General features: G+C 38.8%; 1 protein-coding gene across 2 annotated transcripts in view; it reads left to right on the top strand.

The window, feature by feature from the left end:
- Positions 1-16,641, top strand: part of ALDH18A1 (aldehyde dehydrogenase 18 family member A1) — a 56,868-nt gene that overhangs the window by 37,572 nt on the left and 2,655 nt on the right. For both annotated transcript variants that reach the window (XM_051981752.1, XM_051981751.1), the window contains exons 12-17: positions 6,581-6,801; positions 10,042-10,179; positions 11,606-11,801; positions 11,891-12,012; positions 13,590-13,776; positions 14,970-15,065. In XM_051981752.1, the coding sequence (XP_051837712.1) occupies positions 6,581-6,801; positions 10,042-10,179; positions 11,606-11,801; positions 11,891-12,012; positions 13,590-13,776; positions 14,970-15,065 (960 nt within the window). The remainder of the gene's footprint in view (positions 1-6,580; positions 6,802-10,041; positions 10,180-11,605; positions 11,802-11,890; positions 12,013-13,589; positions 13,777-14,969; positions 15,066-16,641) is intronic.

Genomic DNA, 16,641 nt, shown 5'->3' with positions numbered 1-16,641 from the left:
TCTAGATTGCAAGCTTTGTAAAATTTGTGACCACCATCATAGGATACTATAACCTGTCCCTTTGTTAGTCGATAAATATCAAATACCTGCAGGGTTTGCAGTTCTATATAAGGTGGTTTATGGTGTATATCAGAATTCCAAACTCACATAGAAACAAGCAGAACTAAACTGGGCATCAGAATCCCTATAGGCTACATACTGACTTAGAAAACCACTTATTAACCTTGTCTGTTATATTTTCATTTATTTTGTTAAATTTTCCCCAGTAACATTCTGGTGTGGTTTGGTCCGTACTTGGGAGTGTTGCAGGCTGTACAGGTCTGACCCCTCTGCTGTCTGGGGTAATACAGTCTAGGTTTAGCTTAATAGGTGGTTATGCTTCGTCCAAAGCCTGAGCATCTCCCTGCCATTCCCTCTCCGGATCTTGAGATGTGACTGAAGTAATGAATGCCTTCATCTAAAAAGCGAGCATCATCAGACCTCTCTAACCAGTTCAGGATTGAGCCTCTTCGGGATGCTGTTTTGTTACTCAAGAAAGGAGCTGCGACTCAGCCCATCTGAGATGCTTCTTTTTATCTGATTTCCTGGTCGTACTTCCAGATCTCTTTAGCAGTAACACCGTATAGAATTAGAAGCCCTTCCCCATCATTTGGCCTGTGCCCCCAAATTCCAGGGAGGCTAAATCTGATGGGGTCTGGGCGAGGGAGGTGTGGGTCTGCTCCCTGAGGGGAGAGCCTTAGCCGAGTGCCTGGGGCCCAGAAGGAAAGGGAATTGGGAGGGAACAGCCTGGCTGCAAAAAGAGCCCATGACTTAGTGACAGGGAGAGCAGGAAGCTTGAATGTGTATGTGTGGGAGGACTGTGCCAGAGCCAGAGGGGTTCTCCTTATGTTGTCCTTGTTTGGGAGGTGCAGAGACTCTCCCGATGGGGCCCTCTCAGGGATGCTCACTGCTCCCTGGGCTTTCTGACTCTCTCTCTGATGTTTCCCTCCTCCTTGTGTCAGCCACAGCCTCTCTTCTCCTTTGCCATTTCCCTCAGACTCTGTGCAGATGTTCCCCATGTCTGTTTATCTGGACCCCACCTCTCCATTATCACATCCCCACCAGAGGCATTTCAAACTGGACCCACCAAAAACAGAAGCCATCCTCTTCCCTCCCCCAACTCAAGTTTCCCTCTTAGTGTTGAGAGTATCGCCGTCCTTCTGGTCATATGGATCCGCAACCTCAGCATCCTCATGGCTCATGGCGAGCTTCCAATCTGTTGCCAAATCTTGTCATTTCTACATTCCCCTTTTCTCCCTCATCATCTCTCACTTGAACACGAGCCTTATCTCTCTACCGTCTCTTTTCCCTACACTGCTGCTATAGTGACTTTTCTAAGACATAAACACCTGTGGCTTCTTGTTTTACTGTTCAGTCGTGAAGTCATGTACAATTCTTCCTGCCCCTGTGGACCAGAGCTTGCTGGGCCCTTCTGAACTCTACTGCCCCTTGAAGTCTGTCCTACCTCACCTTTGTTGATTCCATGACATACTCTCTCCATCTCATTCTCTACTGTCCCCTTCTCTTTTTGACTTCAGTCTTTCCCAACATCAATCTTTTCTAGTAACTTCTGCCTTCCTATTATGTGGACAAAACATTTGAACTTCAGATTCAGTATTTGACCTTCCACTGAATTATCTGAGTTAATTTATTTTAAAAAGTTTTATTAATTTTATTTTTTATTTATGAAATAAAACTAGTACTTCCATAACCTAGTAGAATTTTTTAAAAAGATGATTACACATGAAACTACAACTCTATAAGGTATGACTTGTTATTTGTTTTAACCATATAATAAAGTTAGCATTATGAATTCTTTTGACCCCCCCCCTCTTTGCTTCTCCCTCATGGTTACCAATGCATATACAAATATGCATAATTATGTAAAGTCATTATATATAGATACTTAAGTCTTTATCTGAATGCAGATAGTGACTTCCTTCATTTGCCCTTTGAGGTTAATGTGAGTATTTTTATTTGTCAAAATGACTTAGTTGCTTAAAGGTGTTCTTAAAACAATATTGCTATTACCATATACAGTGTTCTTTTGGTTCTGCTCATTTCAATCTTCATTATTTCATGCAAGTGTATCCATGTTTTTCTAAGATCACCGAGTCCATTCATTTCCTAGAACACAGTAGTAGTCTATCACAGTCACATATCACAACTTGTTCAGCCATTCTCCAGTTAACAGGCATCCCTTCAATGTCCGGTTCTTTGCCACCACAAAGAAAGCTGATTTAAATATTTTAGATTCTTCTCCTTTTTTATTAATTATCTTGGAAAATAGAAGTAGGAGTTATATTGTTGGGTCAAAGTCATAATTTTACACCTATCAGATTGACTAAAATGATTTAAGGGGAAAATGATAAATGTTGAAGGGGATATGGAAAAATTGGTTCACAATCCATTGTTGGTAGAACTAGGAACTAATCCAACCCTATAGAGAGCAATCTGAAATTGAGTTAATTTCTTTAAGTAGGGACTGATTTGATCTCTTAGTTGTCCAAGGGACTCACAAAAGTCTTCTCCAATATCATACTTTTGAAGGTGTCAGTTCTGTAGAATTCAGCTTTCCTTACAGTCCAGCTTTCACAGCCATACATGGTACTATTGGAAAAACCATAACTTTGATTATAATGGACCTTTATTGGCAAGATATGTCTACTTTTTCATATGTTATCCAAATTTGCCATTAACATAATTAGATGGCACAGTGGAGAGAGCTCCAGGTCAATCATTAAGAACTGAATTCAAATCTGACTTGTGTGACCCTGATTAAGTCACCTAACCCCATTTGCCTTCATTTAATTATCTGTAAAATGAGCTGGAGAAAAAAATGGCAAACTAATGGTTTGCTCAAATCCCAAATGGAGTCCCAGGAAATTAAGCATAACTGAACAACAACTAGATTTGCCATGATTTTCCGTCCAGGGTGCAAGTTTTCTTTTAATTTCATGGTTACAATTGCCATCTACAATGATCGTGAAGCCCAAGATGTAAAATTTGATATTGCTTCCATTTTTTTCTCCCTTTATTTGTCAGGAAGCAAAGGGACACGTTACAAAGATCTTAGCTATTTTGATGATAAACTTCAGCTTTTTTACTCTTCTTTTCTATCCTCATCAGAAGACTCCTTAATGATTCATCACGTTCTGCCATCAAAGTGATATCATGTGCATATCTCCCAGGAATTCTAACTTTTGATTCATCCAGCCTGGCATTTCACATGATGTATACATATGCAATATATGTATGTGTATGTGTTTGTGTGTATAATATATATATATATATGCATATTTTTTTTTCACATGATCCCCTCCCTTTCCCTCTCTCCTCTCTCACCTATTTCCTTACAGTAGACAGGCTGCTTAAGTGGAGAAATAGGTTTGTTGGGTGGGACATCTTTTTTAAAAGGAAAACAAAAGCAAGCACCAAAAAAAAAAAAAAAAAAAAACAAGTAAAACAAACCATACTTATAATGTTGTTGGGGTTTTTTTTTTTAACTATCTGAATCACCTATGTGCTTTCCAGCAGCCTCAGTAATTTTGCTTACTTTTTATTCAACAGCAACTAATAAGCTTTGAACAGCCTTTAATTTAAAAAAAAATTCAACTTAAGCCCTGAAACCTCAAGGAAACCTCTCTTCTCCCCAGCTCTAGTGCCTTTACCTTCAAGTCTGCCTTCCATGCAGTTTAAATGTATCTTCTCTATACCTTTTTATGTACTTGCTGTTTCTTCCCATTAGAATGTAAATTCCTTGAAGGTAAAAAAATTTTTTTTTCCTTGCATGCCCATTGCTTAGTACATAATAAGCCATACATAATTACTGACTGACATAGAGACTGACCTTTGTCCAGAGTGGATGGTAGGGGACAGTTATAAGAAAGGATGGGAACTCCAAGGACCAGAACTGGAGGAGAAGCTGGCCAGATTCTTAGGGAAGTGGAACAGGGCTAACTTGAAAGACAGTTTTTAATTTTGAAGAAAATTCCTAACATGTAGTAAGATGATTTAAGTATTGTATCTTAATATATATTTCTGCAGTCGACAGAACTAAGCTAATGAAAGGGAAAAAGTTACAAATCCAGGAGTAGAGACTTTGGAGGGGGATGTACCCTCTCCTTCCTAGGGATGCAGAAGAAGTCTTCCTCAGGAAGGTGGCTTAGAGGGTCCAAACCGGGGAGCTCAGCCGCACTACTCTGGGATCAGCTTTAGATTTTCTGGTCTATATATGTTCTGGCAATTTAAAATAATTAAATCTTTCCTGTTGAAGCAATAAGTGCGATGGGCAGAATCTGGATTAAAAGTTAAAGAGGTTTTACAAAATGAAGTTGTTAATGGCTATTGAAGTGAAGTGGAATCATTGTCTTTTTGGATTTGAAAACGTGACAGATGCCAACTACTGTGTTTAATTCACTTTCCTGCCTTCAATTTTCTTAGATTTTAATTAAAATTCATCTTGTGAAATGTTTGGGAAGCACGTCAAAATGGAACTTCCACAATATTCTCCGGGAACAAGTATAGGATAAGCCGTAGAACTGAGTAGAAAACATGACATGAGCTAAGTTTGTGGGTTTGTCCTGCCGAGAAGATCCTGGGCAGCCCCTGCCACCTCCCAGAGGACTTACTCTTTGGTTGAAAAGCGCAGTGCTTGTCAGTGACCAGCAGGTGTCGCTGCAATACCACCTCCTGATGGAGTCGCGGGCAAGGGAAGCTTGCTGCATTAAGCTGCAAGGGGAGCTGAGTGCTGATTGTTAAACCATGTACAAGTGCGGTTTTATTCAGGTTTTTACTTTTTGTCCGGCAAAAGCAGCACTGACTGTAAAATAACCAGGAGGCTTGGGTTTCTATTCTGCAGATACACACACACATACATACATACATACATATATATCTGTTGCGGGTATAATTTGTTTTAATAAGCATATTTGCCTACAGTTGTCCTGATCCAGAACACGGTACATAAATGATGGGATTTCATATCTAAAATAAGAGGAAGTGAAGTTTTCAGTAAACTCCACTCTCTTGGCCTCCCATTACAATGGAAATATCTGTGCCATGATTTATCAGTATGTGCCCTCCTTTTACAGACAGATGTATTTTCATGGGATCATAGTAAGGGCGAGGCTCTTAGACTGATGCAGCTGCTCCTTTTACAGATGGATGAGGAGCCTCGGATGCGGAACATTCTAGGGATAGGATTCCAGAGTAGGATTCCGTGCTCCTTTCATGTTGTCTTTCCTTCCACTTTCATGTTATCAGAACAACGCAGGGTTGCTTTCATCCTGATCTTCCGATTCTATTTGCCCCCAAATCAATTATATTTCATGTAGGGATTTTTCTTTCTTGGCACTGAGCCAAGAGTCTGAGGGATAGCTTTGTTCTTAATCTGACTTCTGCTCCTTTCTCTTCCAGCTCTGTTTTAGCCATTTATTCTATGCTTGAGCCAAACACATTCATCACTGGAGGTCAGAATTAGGAGCAGTGGGTCGACCTTACAAAGAACCAGATTGAAGCTTAATGTCAGGAAAATTTTTATAACTCTTGGAACTATGCAAGATGAGCTGCCTTGGGAGGGATGTTTGCCCCCCAATCCCACTGGCGTCTTCAAAAAGAAGTCTGTCTGGTGTCTTGTCCAGAGGAATCTGGTTCTCATATAGGTTGACCTCTCTGGCCTCTGTGGTTCCTTCCAACCCTGGGTTTTTGCGGTAGTGAATATGCCGTGTTCTTTTCTTGCTCTTCCCCATGTCTAGGTTGTGGTCCTCTCCCTTTCTGACCCTTTGAGTCCTACTTGTCCCTAAAAGCCTAAGTCACTAATGAGGTAAAGCTACCTTGTCCAGGAAGGTTTCTTTGATATTCAGTGTGTTTTACTCTCATGACATCCTGCAGTGTTGGATTTTGCCCTTTCTTACATGCTGACTATGAATTGTATGTTTTATTGTCTCACGAGTCTGAAATCTCCCTGAGGTCAGAAATTGCATCTTCATTCAATTTTACAATACCTTAAAACATGTCCTGCCCCCTAATAACAGCCTTAATTTCTGTGTCTTAAAATGTAGTATGTTCTTAAGCCTGTCACATTCTAGAAATGCTAAATTACTGTAAGAATTCAATAGGTTTAAATTTTATATTGTCCTGTTAACGTAAGGGACTTAACTCTCACAGAATGGCTGGATTTTTATTGTTTTTTATCTGATGACTGCTGAGAAGCAAGGGATAATGGGGTCCTGGTTGTAGTCCAGGATTCAGTGGAATATTGAATGTGAGTTACTGCCACCGTATCAACAAAAAATGCAAAACAAGCAAAAGCAAAAGACTGAACTTTGCCCACTAATTCCCCGACTTAACAATACTATAATCACATAGAAAACCAAAATTGACTTAGGTACAAAACTTTAAAATTATAAATTATAGAGCTGTAAATTTTCACATTCCATAATTAACTGTTAATAAATTTTAATCTGGAGTTGGAAATACTTTACCTATAAGTTTACCAACTTATTATTAATCCTTCACCCTTAATCTCCTCTTATTTCAGGGAGACTAGCATCCCCTCTGCTAAAACGCTTGAGTTTATCTACATCTAAATTGAACAGTTTGGCCATTGGATTACGTCAGATTGCAGCTTCCTCCCAGGACAGCGTTGGGCGTGTCTTGCGAAGAACAAGAATTGCAAAAGATTTGGAACTGGAGCAAGTTACTGTCCCAATTGGAGTCCTTCTAGTGATTTTTGAATCCCGCCCTGATTGTCTTCCCCAGGTATGTGGGAGTGATACCCAGTTTGCCAGGATTTGGCCCAAGCATGTTCAAGATTTGACATCCATTTTCAAGATTTCATTCTCAGATCTTCCTTATTCACTTTTATTCCTATTATGTTTCTCTAATTTTGGTTTGGTACCTATTATATGTACTAATTAATGGGGCTAGAACTGAAGTGGTTGACTGAGGCCACATAGTAAAATACAAATCATGGTTATACATTTTAGTGATTAACTTTCTTGATCCATTTAATTTTTAGTATTTCAGTGTTCCTTGATTTTTTTAGACCTGCTGTTGCCTAGCCTATCAAAAGGACCTTTTAAAATGACACAAAATGCCTGAGTAGACACAGAATTTATGTTTAATAGAGCTTCAGTAAATGAATGAAGTGAGTGGAAAATGGAATGTGGGTTTACTTGAGTAGATTTCAGAATTGTACTGGCTGTCAGTACAGTTAGTAGAGACATTTACCCCAAGAAGGGCAAAGTAATTTTAAAAGCCTATTTTGCTCCTGTTAGCTCAAGTCCTCCAGGAAAAGTCACTGTACTCCATATCCCAGCAGACTGATAGCTACTCCTTCTATATAAGTATTCCAGATACAATATACAAAAAGGAAGTTTCTGGAAGATAAAAGGACAACCACAGTATTCCAGTGCCCACAGAATCCCACAACTGATATTCCTAATGCTATTTCTGAGATGGAAGGGATATCAGAGGTCATCTAATCTAGCTATAAAATCTTACCAAAATCTTCTCAAGTGTATTCTTGATAAGTGACATCCATTTAGTTACTGCTGAGCCCATTACCACCCTAGTACCTGAGCTGTTTGAGGACAATTTAAAATGATTAGAAAATTTGGCCTGATGTCATGCCTAAATCTTCCTCTGCAACTGATACCAATTTTTCTCAGAATTCCTCTTCTACATGACAGCCTGCCCTTCAGATGATAAAGCTTGGTGTTATGTCTCTACCACTCTATGCTCCGTTTCTTATCTGGATTCTGGTTCCAGTTCCTTTAATTAGTCTTGATTTTCTACAGCCAGTCTATGTCCTTCTTATAATACAATATCCAGAACTGGACCCTAGTTCTCCAGATGTGATTCAATGAAAGTAAAGTCCTAGGAGAGCTCCATTTCCTTAGTTCTGGTCACTCTTTCTCTCAGTGGGGCTAAGATAGCTTTAGGTTTTTTTTGCTGTTTCTCATTAAAATTCTCACATCTTCTCCATGCTTTTTATTTATGAGGCTACACCTTCCTGTCCTATACTTGTGAAGTCAAATTTTTGAATCCAAGAATATGATTTTATTTGATTTTAATAGGTGTGATCCATTTTTGTAGCTTGTCAAGTTAGTTTTGAATCTTTAGCTGTTGTCCAGCACATAAGCTGTCCCTCCCAATTTAGCCTATTTTCTTCTTCCTTTGGATTTACTCAAGAGACTAATTAAAAATATCTGTGGCACAGGGCCAAGCACACATCCCTGAGGCATTCCATTAAAGACCACCCCTCCAAAGTGACATTGACACATTAATAATGACTATTCTTTAAAGATGATCATTTAGCTGGTTCTAAATCCATCTAATTTTATTACCATCTAGCCCAGATTTCTCCATGTTACAGAGATAGCTTGAGAGCTTTCATCAAATGATTTCATAAACGCTAAATGTTCTATTCTTAACAGCATTACTTGATTTACCAGTCTGGTTGTTCTGTCAGAAAAGGAAATTAGACTAATGTGGTATAATCAATTTTCATGAAGCCATGTTCTCTTTTAGCAATTGTTTCCCTTTTTGTCCCTTAATATTGTAATATTATAATAACCATTCCCTTAGTACTGTACATTAAAATATTGCCAGGAATAAAAGTCAAACTCACTAACCTCTGTTCTCCAGATTTCATTTGCTTCCCTTTTTTAACATTGGAGAATTTTTGGCAGTTCTTCTCTTCTCCAAGATCTTTAAAGGTCACCAAAATTGGTTCAACAGTTGTGTCTGTTATTCTTTTTAGTATCCTTAGATGTAGCTTCTCTGGGTTTGGGGATTCATATTCATTAAGAACAGCCATATTCTCTCTTACCATTTCCTCAGATGTCTTGAGTTTCCACTCCTGGTTATGTTTTGTTTTTTTAATAAGTTTTTATTGATTTTTTTTAACATCATCAAAATTTCCTTTAGAGTGACTACTTCCTATCCCCTTCCAGAGAGCCATGCTATATACTTCCCCACCAAAAAAAAGGAAAAGAAAAAAGGCAAATTGATCAGTATGTTGAAAAAAATCTGAAAATAAAAGCTCTCATGGAGCCCTCATAATTGTAAAGCAATGGAATGAGGTTGTTTTCTCATCTCTCTTTGGAGTCATACCTGTTTTATGTAATTTTGCAGCATTCATGTTTTGTTTTTGTGTGGTTCTTCATTGTAGTCATCATGTATACATTCTTTTTTGTCTTTCACATTCTTTGTATTTGGTGAAGGCTCAGTTTATCCAGAGATTTGTTCTATATTCCTTAGACTTTTTAAATTGTTGCAGTGAAATTCACTTTTCTGCCTCATCCTAGCAAGTATCCTCTGTCCTCTGCTAGTTGAAATCCTGTCTGTGAATCAAAGATCTCCTTCCTAACTCTTCTTTTAGGTCACTGCATAGTATCCAGTTAACCGGTTATTTTTAAAAAGTCATAGGAATTCTCTCCACGCCGACAAGAAAGTTTTTGGGTGAAATTCTTGTCCTTACACTGAGCTAACACCACAAGTGACTCTTCTCTTGAGAGTTCATAAAGCCATCAGCTTAGGATATTTTGGACACTCTTACAATGCCATTTTCTCTTGAACATGATTATGACCAGTGTTATTAAAATATTAAGCAGAATGGTTAAATCTTAAATCTGGCCTAGAGCAACTTTAGTTATTCTCATGAATGTGGGCTGGATTGTCTCTCACCTAAGAAATAATACCCTCACTCTTCAGAGACTGGCAGGTTCTCTCCGCTCTCCTCCATTTATCCATATTAAACTGTGGCACATTTTCCAAGATGCACAAAAACCTGCATCTGGAGGTTCTGTGTGGCTCTGATAAAGCAGCCATTTACCTTGAGATGTGGCCTCTGGTTGCTTTCCTCTCAGCTCCCCTGAGTGTGGTGCTAGGAAGGTTACTGTTTATGCAAAGGAGGATCTTTTGTTCTTGTTTCCATTTACTTGAATCATATTAAGCCACATTTTTTTGTAACTTCTCTCTCACTTGGATCTGTAGGTGGCTGCCTTGGCTATTGCAAGTGGCAATGGCTTGCTTCTGAAAGGAGGAAAAGAGGCAGGTCACAGCAACCGAATCCTGCATCATCTCACACAGGAGGCACTCTCCCTCCATGGAGTCAGGGATGCAGTGCAGCTGGTAGGTTTGCAGACTGAAATTGAGAACAACCGAAAGAAAGGCTTAGATGTATTGGAGATGAATGGGCTGGAAATATAGCCAGGCCTGTGTGGGGCTGGATTTAATTTCTTCAAGCCAAACATGATGGGATGATGTAGAGATTTTAGTAGAAAAGAAGGAGATAGAGCTTTCCTTCAAGGGTTAATGATCTAATTAAGTAGATGGGGTAGATGTATAAAAATAACACATGCTATGCTTAAAAAAATGTAATAACCAGTATTTACTAGCACTTTTGAGTTTTGCAAAGCTCAGTACAAACTTTATCTCATTTGATCCTTACAACAAGGCTACAAGATAAACACTATTGTCTCCATTTTAAAGATGAGAACTCTCAGTCAGACTCTCAGACTTAACTGGAAAAGTTGAGTGATTTGCCTGGTCATAGAGCAAGTAAAGTGTCTGGGGAAAGATTTGCACTCAAGTCTTCCAGAATCCATGTCCAGCACTCTTATACTGGTCCATTGCTATGGTCACGACATGCAAGATGAGGCAGTTGTGGAGAACTGGGGCAGTCCAGGAAGGTTTGTGGAGAATGAGGGCCTAGATGGGGAATGATGGTTATTGGATGGGGCCACAGTGGAGGGGGGAAGAGGGGAGCTGAAGCCAGGTCCTGGCCCCTGAGGAGAGTGCAGGCAGAGGCAGTGCAAGGACTGAACTTTCCTGCTGTCAGTTTCCTCATCTTTAAATTGGAAAGAATAGCATCAGCGTGGCATGGCAGGGCTGGGTTTGAATCTTGGGTCCACCCCATTACCATTTTTGTGGCCTTGCACTTCTTTTTGCTCACAGATGAGGGAGTTGGGTCTGGCTCCCTATAAGCCATTTTGGCCCAGGCCTCAGAGTGATGTTTTTAAATACATAAGACAAATAAAAATGCAAAAGAAATCAATTCTATTGAACTATAATTATTAAAATGTTCCAAAAAGACAAGTTTGTGAATAAGGACTGCTGTTTATACATAAATCTTATGTTCCTAGGACTTCTTACTCCTACAACTGTGGGTAACACTGAAAGCCCTGCCTGGTCGGGCTGCTCTCTCCTCCCTCCCTCCCCAGCGTTACTTGCCTTGGCGTTCTCCCCACCCCGTCCCCCCGAGAGCAGCCCCTGTCCAGGGCCCTGCTCTGGCGTGCACGGCCATGCACTCTCTGAGTCACAGGCTCTTGAGCCCTCTCTCTGGCTGAGGAGGAGGTATTGCAGTCTCAGAACCTGCTGAGAGGGAGCCGGCGTTCTTCTCAGCATTTCCCCTTGTGTACAGTTAGTGTGTATGTATGAGAGTGTGTGTGAGTGTGAAGATTGTAGATTCCTGAGAACCAAGGGCTGCCAGGTACTTAAGTTGCCTTTGGTGCCAGGGTGGGCAGAGAACTGAGCAGGTTTCTTCCCTGGTTCACAGGTGAACACTCGAGAAGACGTTGAGGATCTTTGCCGGCTGGATAAGCTGATTGACCTGATTATTCCGCGCGGCTCCTCTCAGCTGGTCAGAGACATTCAGAAAGCTGCCAAAGGAATACCCGTGATGGGCCACAGTGAGGGCATCTGCCACATGTACGTGGATGCAGAGGCCAGTGTTGACAAAGTCACCAGGCTGGGTAAGATAGAGACACCAGACTTCATTTTATTGAGAATTTTCCCCTCTCAGAACTCTTACGTTCACACCTGTCTCTTGTTTCCGTTCCAGTGAGAGACTCTAAGTGTGAATACCCAGCTGCTTGCAATGCCCTGGAAACTCTGTTAATCCACCGAGATCTGCTGAGAACCCCATTGTTTGACCAGATCATCGACATGCTGAGGGTAGAGCAGGTGAGGTCCCCAGCATGCTCTGACACTGCAATGTAGTAAGCACAGAGCAGTCCTTTATGACCCTGGGTAGCCTGAAGGTCCTGGGGATTGCTTTTCCTCCAAGCCCCCATAGCAAGTCTTCTTTCTTACTGTGTGATTCTGAGCAGTGAAAACAGTGCCAAAAAACCATGATTGTCTTACCCCCAACTTCTGTTGCTGGAAAAGGAGGAACCAGTCAGGCCCCGAAGGGGATTGTGGCAAAGGTATAAAGGCTGGTACCTCACCTGTTGCTGTTCTTTTCTGCGACTCAAACCTTGCAAAATAACCTGGGCCCCAGAGAAGGAAGCCTGCAAGTGAATGTGTACATGAGCTCATACACGTATACACACACTGCTCCTTAGGATAACCAATCACTAAACATTTGTTATCATTCTTATGTGCCAGGCTCTGATGAGGATCACAATCCTTGAAGTTTTAATATATTTCAATGCTTGAATATTTATAGAAATCTTTAATAGACCAGCCAAAAATAAGAGGCTGTATTTTGCTGTGGTGGTTTTAGTCCAGCAGGACTATAGCTGGGATATCTCCTGTTATCGCATTAGTCATCACAAAGTAAATGAATTAATTTTATAAATAAACACCATGAAACAAAAGAAAACAATTTTGAAAGGCTTAATAATTGATCAGTGCAACAATCAGCCATGTCCCCAGAAGACTTAGAATGAGTTATGTTGCTCATCTCTTGACAGAGAAATAATGGGCTCAAAATGCAGAAAAAAATCCTTTTATAAATATATATATAATTTGTGTGTGTGTGTGTGTATCTACTATGTGATATGTTTTTCTTGACTATACTTTATTGCAAGATTTTTTTCTTTCTCATTTGTTAATTAGGACATAACATGGTGGGGGAAAAAGGATTAGCAATACTGTCACTACCCAAAAAAAGTGACCTGTTGAAACTTTTTTTTACTGTATAGAAGATGTTTCAGAAGGAAACTCAGATGAGCAGGACAATTTTGGAACTATATGCTTTTAAAAAAATAACCAGTATAAAACAGATTTCTAGTTTCAAATGCAATCTTCCTATTGTCATGAATATGAAAGTGCCTTTTTTGGTATTTAAGTTCAAAATAAAAAAAATAATTGAGGGAGTAAAAAATATTAGGGAAGAATTGTGATTTTTAGCTAAATACTCATTTAGCCAAAATTCTGCTAGATTAGAAGAATTTAAGTTACAATGAAATCCTATCATAAATGTTTTGTATAGGGTAGACATTTAATATTTATCAACTTCTACCCCAAGTCCTGGATCTTTAATATAATTTTTCTTGTTCCCTTTTCTTTTAGAATCTTTTGCTTTAGGAAAAAATAATTTGGTCTTTGATCTATCAGCACATGCTGTAAGATTCGAAGTTAGCTCTAACATGAATTTAGAAGTGTATTAAATGGAAAATTTCATGCTGTAATTTGGCAAGTTTGTCATAACTATTAACTTAAAGGAAAAGGCCTTGAGATATCTTACATTTAGATCTAAGAAAGAAAATGAGATCTTTTTTTTGTTGTTGTTAACTTTTGTATTTTCTTTTGTTTAGGTGAAAATTCATGCAGGTCCCAGGTTTGCTTCCTATTTGACTTTCAGCCCTTCTGAGGTTAAATCTCTTCGAATAGAATATGGAGACCTAGAATGTTGTATTGAAGTGGTGGACAGTGTACAGGAGGCCATTGACCATATCCACAAATATGGCAGCTCGCACACAGATGTTATTGTTACAGAGAATGGTCAGTATCATGTCAGATTAAAGGAGAGATGGTTGATGGGTATCTATCCAGACAGGCAGCCATTTTATCTCATTACAGCTAGTTGCCTCCCATCCTTATCCCTTCAAGGCTATCATAAAGAGTCCTTCTGATTGTGCCAATAGATGATATAGGTTTTCTATTTATAACTTTTCATATTATACCATATAAATGTCAGATCATTATTATTACTGAAATGTCTTCATTTTCAAAGACACTTAAGGTCTCTCTAGTTCTTTTATATGTTCTTTGTTTTATCTTCTGTATATAATTTTTCTTATTTAAAATAGTAATATTGTGATTCAGGCCAATTCCAATAGACTTCTTATGGAGAGATCCATCTGCACCCAAAAAAAAAGGATTGTTGGGACTGAACATGGGTCACAACATAGTATTTTCACCATTTTTGTTATTTGCTTGCTTTTCTTTTCTTTCTCATTTTTTTTCCTTTTTGATCTGATTTTTCTTATACAGCATGATAAATATAGAAATATGTTTAGAAGAATTGCACATGTTTAACTTCTATTGGATTACTTGATATCTAGGGGTGGGGGAAGGGGAAGGGAGGAAAAAAATTGGAACACAAGGTTTTGCAAGAGTGAATGTTGAAAACTATCTTTGCATGTATTTTGAAGATTAAAAAAAACCTATTATTAAAAAACACAAACTAAAAACCAAAAAACAAATAAAATAAAAATAATATTAATGATGCTAGAAGGAAAATCTCAGGGATGGTCCCCAAAGGCTTGCATACATGTAATACTCCCACACTGGCTCATCCTCCCTGTTGCTGTAACCCTTCTCATAGTGAACTAACTGCCAAAGCCAATTCAGCTCTCTCTTTGAAAGACCACTTTTTACTCATCAAGAGGGCTGGGGCCTGGCTGCTCCTGGGAACACTTGAGTTTGTTTTTTGAGGTGTACCTGGGGATGTTTGCACAGCTTTCCACAAGGCCCAGAGAAATGCTGCTATTCCTGCAGTTCAGCAGAGCTAGCTTTTCTTTGCTCTTTCATATTCTGTGCCATTTTTTGCCCCCCTCAAAAAAATTCATTAGCAGCCCATGGGTTCATTCTGCTTTGGGTCAGTTGCCTTTAAGCCTGAATTGCCTGCTGTTCTGAATTGAATGATGCTGTAGTAAGCCCACTCTTGACTGATTCTTTTTTTACTTTTGCAGAGAAAACAGCAGAGTTCTTCCTTCAGCATGTGGACAGTGCTTGTGTGTTCTGGAATGCTAGCACCCGCTTCTCAGATGGCTACCGCTTTGGGCTTGGTAGGAAAACTGCATTTATAGGAAAAAGAGCATAGCATGGGGCATAATCACAGTTTAGTGATTATAAGTCACTATTTGACTATTGAGGGGATGTGCTGCTGGAGGGAGAGGTTGGAAAGATCACTGCTTCTACTTGGTTTGGTATTGGATAGTCCAAAATTTGGGGGATTGGAATTAGTCTACACAGGAATAGACAGAAGACAGCTATGAAATCTTAATAACAGATAACAAAGATCTAAGTAGTTGAAGAGATTTGAAATGTTCATGGCTGGATTAGATTAATATAGTAAAAATGCAACACCAATTAATTTTGAGGGACTTCTCTATAAAACTGGGTCAGATAGTGAAACAGACCTGGATATCATCAAATGGGGAAGGGTCTTGCCCTTATAAGCTTTAATATAGCACAAGCCACTAGGAACTTGGTCAGAATAAGAGGAGAGCAGAGGACTAGGGTAGATGCCAAATTATGAAGCAGTGTATTTAAAAAACAGCACATGATAAACCTATAGAATATAAAACATGGGGAAAGTATGCATTCATTATTTAACAAGTGCTCTTGGGAAAATTGGTTGACAGTTTAACAGGAAATATATTTAGATCTGTACTTTAAACCATATAACTCAGTGAATTAGAACAGGACAAGAGGCTTCATTTCAGTTGTAGAGGGGAAATGATTTTTTTTTTTTTCTGTTCAACAGTTAAAATTATTTAGTGGCAGATAGACATATTTATTGTTTATTTCATTATAGTAATTTTCTATACAGCAAAATAATATAATTAAAATTCCATTTGGGGGAAAATTTTATGGCAGTATGATAAATGAACAGGGATCATGGCATAATTGGCAGCAAGCTGGTATTGGATGCAGGAACACTTGGGATCAAATCCTACTTCTAACATAGATTAGCTTTGTGTCCTTGGGCAAATCCCTTAACCTCCAAGGCCATATAAAAGTTATATAATAATGGTGAGTTTCCTTTAGGAAAGTACTGTACACCAGTTAAATCACAGATCTGATATCTCCTCCCCAAAATAGGAGTTTGAAAGCTTGACATCTAAGACTTGTAAGAATTTCCAAAGGTAACTCCTAGTTCACAAGGAATAAATGGTCAAGGATGTAAACAGAACATTGTCAAACTGTTAATAATAACTAGTCAAAAAGAAAAAAATGAAGATGTCACCACACATCAAATTGACAATAGTATAATCAACAAATCTTAGGCCTGGTAGGATTGTGGAAAAATAAGTATATACCTTCTGGTGAAATTACAAATGTATATAATCTTTTGGGAAATTAATGTGGCCTCCCTTATTGTTTGCAGAAGTATCACTTTTTTATCTATTACCTTTTAATTAACAATTTTGTTAAAGATATACCCCACAATGTTCTCAAAACAACAAAAAAAGCACTTGTACCAAGATTTTTATAGCAGCATTTTTGTATATTTGTATTTACATTTGTACACAAATACGTTGTATTTATATTGTATATTTGTAATTACAATCCCCTTCCCACTAATAACAATCTGTATGTTCTACAGGGGAAATAGGTTAAATAAGTTGTGGTACATTA

Source organism: Antechinus flavipes, chromosome 2 (genome assembly GCF_016432865.1).
Source record: "Antechinus flavipes isolate AdamAnt ecotype Samford, QLD, Australia chromosome 2, AdamAnt_v2, whole genome shotgun sequence".
Classification (NCBI taxonomy): domain Eukaryota; kingdom Metazoa; phylum Chordata; class Mammalia; order Dasyuromorphia; family Dasyuridae; genus Antechinus; species Antechinus flavipes.
The sequence above is the reverse complement of the archived record's forward strand: the minus strand, read 5'-3'. Positions and strand labels throughout refer to the sequence as shown.